We start from the raw sequence: 3,668 nt of genomic DNA, 5'->3' as shown, positions 1-3,668 counted from the left end.
CTACTTCACTTCTATACAGTAAATCTACTTCACTTCTATACAGTAAATCCACTTCACTTCTATACAGTAAATCTACTTCACTTCTATACAGTAAATCTACTTCACTTCTATATAGTAAATCTACTTCACTTCTATATAGTAAATCTACTTCACTTCTATATAGTATATCTACTTCACTTCTATATAGTAAATCTACTACGGATATATGTATACTGTATAGACAGTAAGATATCATCGTATATATAGTATATATACTAGGGACCTATCTGTATAGCATACACGCCAAGAATTGTATATATAGTATATATATGCACTATAGTATGTATAGTATATATACACACAGTATACATGCTAGGGATATACGTATACTGTATAGACAGTAAGATAAACCACTAAAACCACCCCGCGCGTCGCGACCGCCCCCCTCCAGCCCCCACCTCCATCGCCAGGAACTCCAACAGCCCCCGTTTGAGTGCGGAGAGGTCCCTGGAGCTGGGCTCGTCGCCCCCGGGGTCCAGCTGCTGGTCCAGGAGCTTCTCCCAGGAGGCTCGGAGCTGCAGGGCGGCGGCGAGGAAGCGCAGGGCGGCGGCGGCGGCGGGAAGGGTGAGCTCCAGCCAGCCGTCCGCCACCAGCCGCGTGCAGTCCGCGTTGGTGTCGAGCGAGCGGGAGAAGAGCAGGAGAGCCTGGAAGAGCGAGGTTTGAGGAGCTGCGAGGAGGTGGAGAGGAAGAGGAGGAGGAGGATGAAGCACCGAGAGCCCACCTGCAGCGCCGGCACACGGATGCAGTTGACCAGGTAGGGCTTGGTGGTCTCCAGCAGCGAGACGAAGGCGAGGAGCTGGTGGTGGCGGCTCAGCCCGTCCTCTACAAAGACACGAGGGGCATCTCAGGGGGGTCCTGAGCCCCTCCCCGTCCCCACCGACGGGGGGTTGCCGGACCCCGATGCCAGAAGGGTTCTCCAACCCAAAACGGGTGCGGAAAAAGCCAATCGGGGTCGCCCACCTTTGGTCCCGCCGCGCTCCTTCCCCTCCTTGGCGTGCAGCAGCTCCGGGCTGGTGGCGAAGACGCAGGACGGGTGAAGCACGACGCCCTGCTTGCTCTTGGTGTGGAAAATCTGCGGCGAGAGCAGGATGAGCACCACGGAGACCCCCAAATAAAGGGGCTGGAGCGCGGGCAGAGCCTCCCCAAATCCAAGGGGTGGATCGCGGACGGGGACGCGCACCTGATCCGAGTCCTTGCGGCTGTTGTTGAGCGCGTCGGGCACGGCCAGCTGCGGGTAGAGCCCCCTGCACAGCACCAGCTTGAGCAGGGTGAGCTGCGAGGGTGACAGGACCGAGCCGGATGCGGCCTGCAGCTCGTCCATGTCATGGCGGAGCTTAAACTTGACGTCCTGCGGGGACGGAGAAGGTGCCGAGAGCTCGGTCGGGGCCCGATTCCGCCTCCCGAGCGAGGGAACGGGAGCCGAGGCTCACCTGGATGTCGACGCTGCGCTCACCGGGCTCGCGGCCGCCTGCTCCTTCCTCTTCCTCACCAGAGGAGCCGGCGGTGCCGTCCTGGAGCCGCAGCACCTTGCGCCTCCGTCCCTGCGTCTCGGTGTGGTGGCGCCAGAGCCGGTGCAGCTCGCGGCGCTCCCGGTGCCGGCTCTGCCGGCTGTAGCTGTCGCTGGGCCGGCTGGGGGCCGCCTCCAGGAGCCGGTGGTCTCGGAGCAGCTCCTGTGTTGGGGAGGAGGAAACGTCGCTGAGAACCCGCAGGTTAAAACAAAATAAATGGGGAGGTTTAGGGTGAATTTGGCTCCGTCGTGGAGAACGCAAAGCTCACGATGGGGCCGGATCCTGCCCTCACCTGGAACTGCCGCCGCAGGTTGGCGGCCTCGTAGAGCCGATGCTCCTCCAAGCCCCGCCGCCGGCACCACTTGCGCGAGCTGCCGCCGCGCTCCGACTTCACCTGCACGGGGACGCCGCGGGCTCCGGTACCGGCCCCAGAACGGAGCCGTTTCCAACCCCCCTGCCCCACCGTCTCCTCGGCCCCCTCACCTGCACCCACTCGTTGAAGGCGTTGAGCAGCGTCAGGGGGTCCCCGTGGGGGCTCTCGAGGGGCCGCCGGGCGGTGGCGCAGTCGGGGTTGGCGTTGGAGAGGCGCAGGAAGGGCGACTGCACGCTCAGCGCCGCCGCCACCGTCAGCGTGGGCTCGGCCAGCCCGAAAAGCGCGCCCAGCACCAGCATTTTGCCTGGGGGACGGAGGAAAGGGATTCAGCAAGGGCTTAAAAGCGGGGTTTGGGGGGGGTTTGCGCACCCCCCTGAGCGTCACTCACCCACCACCACGTCCACGGGCAGCTGGGCCAGCAGCGTCCCGATGGGGGTCAGCTCCTCGGCTTCGTCCAGGGCCCCCTGCTCCCGCAGGTAGCGCACGGCCGTCTCCAGGCTGGCCGAGGGAGGGGGCTCCAGGAAGGGGAAGGTCCGGGGGTCTCCCAGCCCCATGCTTTTTAGCTGGAGGGGGGAGAAGCACGCAGAGCTTCGCGGAAGGAAACGGCCCGGTGGGGGGTTTATGCTGCGAAGATCCCGAGCGCCTCGTTTTGGGGGCTCCGGCTGCAGCCTGAAAAGGGGGGAACCCCGTTACCTGCAGGACCAGAGCATCGAGCGCGACCCGCTGGATCTCCGGCACGGGGTAGGGGGGAAAGGCGTCGTAGTCGGATTCGGCGTAGAGCCGGTAGCAGACACCGGGCCCCGTCCTGCCAGCGCGTCCCTTCCGCTGCTCGGCGCTCGCCCGGCTGATCCAGAACTCCTGCAGGCGCTGGAGTTTGCCCTGGGGGTCGTAGCTCATCTCCTTCACCTTCCCTGGAGGGATGGAGAAGGTCAGGGCAAGGCAGGGGGAAGCAGGAGGCTCCCCCCCCAGCCCCGAGGCTTCACCCGAATCCAGCACGAAGCGCACGCCGTCGATGGTCACCGAGGTCTCGGCGATGTTGGTGGCGAGGATGCACTTTCGGACGCCGGGAGGGGGCACGTCGAACACCTGAGGGATGGGGGGAAAAAAAAAAAAGGAGGGCAGGAGGATCGGGAGCTCGGCAAAACTCCACCGGGGCAGGCTAAACGCAAGCTCCCCGCGGCGCCCACCTTATCCTGCTCGCTGACGGAGAGGGTGCTGTGCAGGGGCAGCACAATCCAGCGCTGCGTGTGCGCGGCGTAGACCTGCGCTGCCTCCTGCACGGCGCCGATCTCGGCCACCCCGCTGAGGAAAACCAGGAGGTCGCCGCGTTCCTCCGGGGGGTATTTGTGGTCGATGGCCTGCAGCACCCGCAGGTAGGGCCGGGGGTCCAGGCGCTCCGGTTTGCTCGCCGCCGCCGCCGCCTCTTCCTTGGGGATGGGCTCGTAGATAACCTGGGGGAGGCCAAAAAAAAAAAAAAAATAAGAAATAAATCGAAAAAACGGGGATGTGAGGAGCGTGGGGCTGGTTCTGAGCCGGGATCCGGCCCTAAAATTAGGCTCGGCGCTCAGCGAGATGGGGAAGATCCTCCTGGGCACCTGATCCAGCCCCCAAACTGCACTGTCCAGCCCCAAAATCACACTCAGGGCTCACCAAGATGGGGAAGATGCTCCTTACCACCTGATTCAGCCCCAAAACCACGCTCTCCAGCCCCAAAATCATGCTTGGTACTCCCTGAGATGGGGAACATC

At 62.9% G+C, this 3,668-nt stretch overlaps 1 protein-coding gene across 1 annotated transcript; it reads right to left on the bottom strand.

The window, feature by feature from the left end:
- Positions 1–387: 387 nt before the first annotated feature.
- On the bottom strand, positions 388–3,565 carry LOC118160146 (probable ATP-dependent RNA helicase DHX34; the record flags this gene model as incomplete). The annotated part of the gene is made up of 12 exons (XM_035314684.1): positions 388–683; positions 761–861; positions 1,000–1,111; positions 1,220–1,387; positions 1,470–1,709; positions 1,840–1,941; positions 2,031–2,224; positions 2,309–2,483; positions 2,614–2,831; positions 2,904–3,006; positions 3,108–3,367; positions 3,485–3,565. Coding segments are annotated over 12 exons (2,045 nt in total), but the record flags the coding sequence as incomplete, so codon positions are not given.
- Between the last annotated feature and the right edge of the window lie 103 nt (positions 3,566–3,668).

This window comes from Oxyura jamaicensis, unplaced genomic scaffold (genome assembly GCF_011077185.1).
Source record: "Oxyura jamaicensis isolate SHBP4307 breed ruddy duck unplaced genomic scaffold, BPBGC_Ojam_1.0 oxyUn_random_OJ102018, whole genome shotgun sequence".
NCBI classification, from domain to species: Eukaryota; Metazoa; Chordata; class Aves; order Anseriformes; family Anatidae; genus Oxyura; species Oxyura jamaicensis.
Note: the sequence above shows the minus strand (reverse complement) of the source record. Positions and strands in the feature narration are given on the sequence as shown.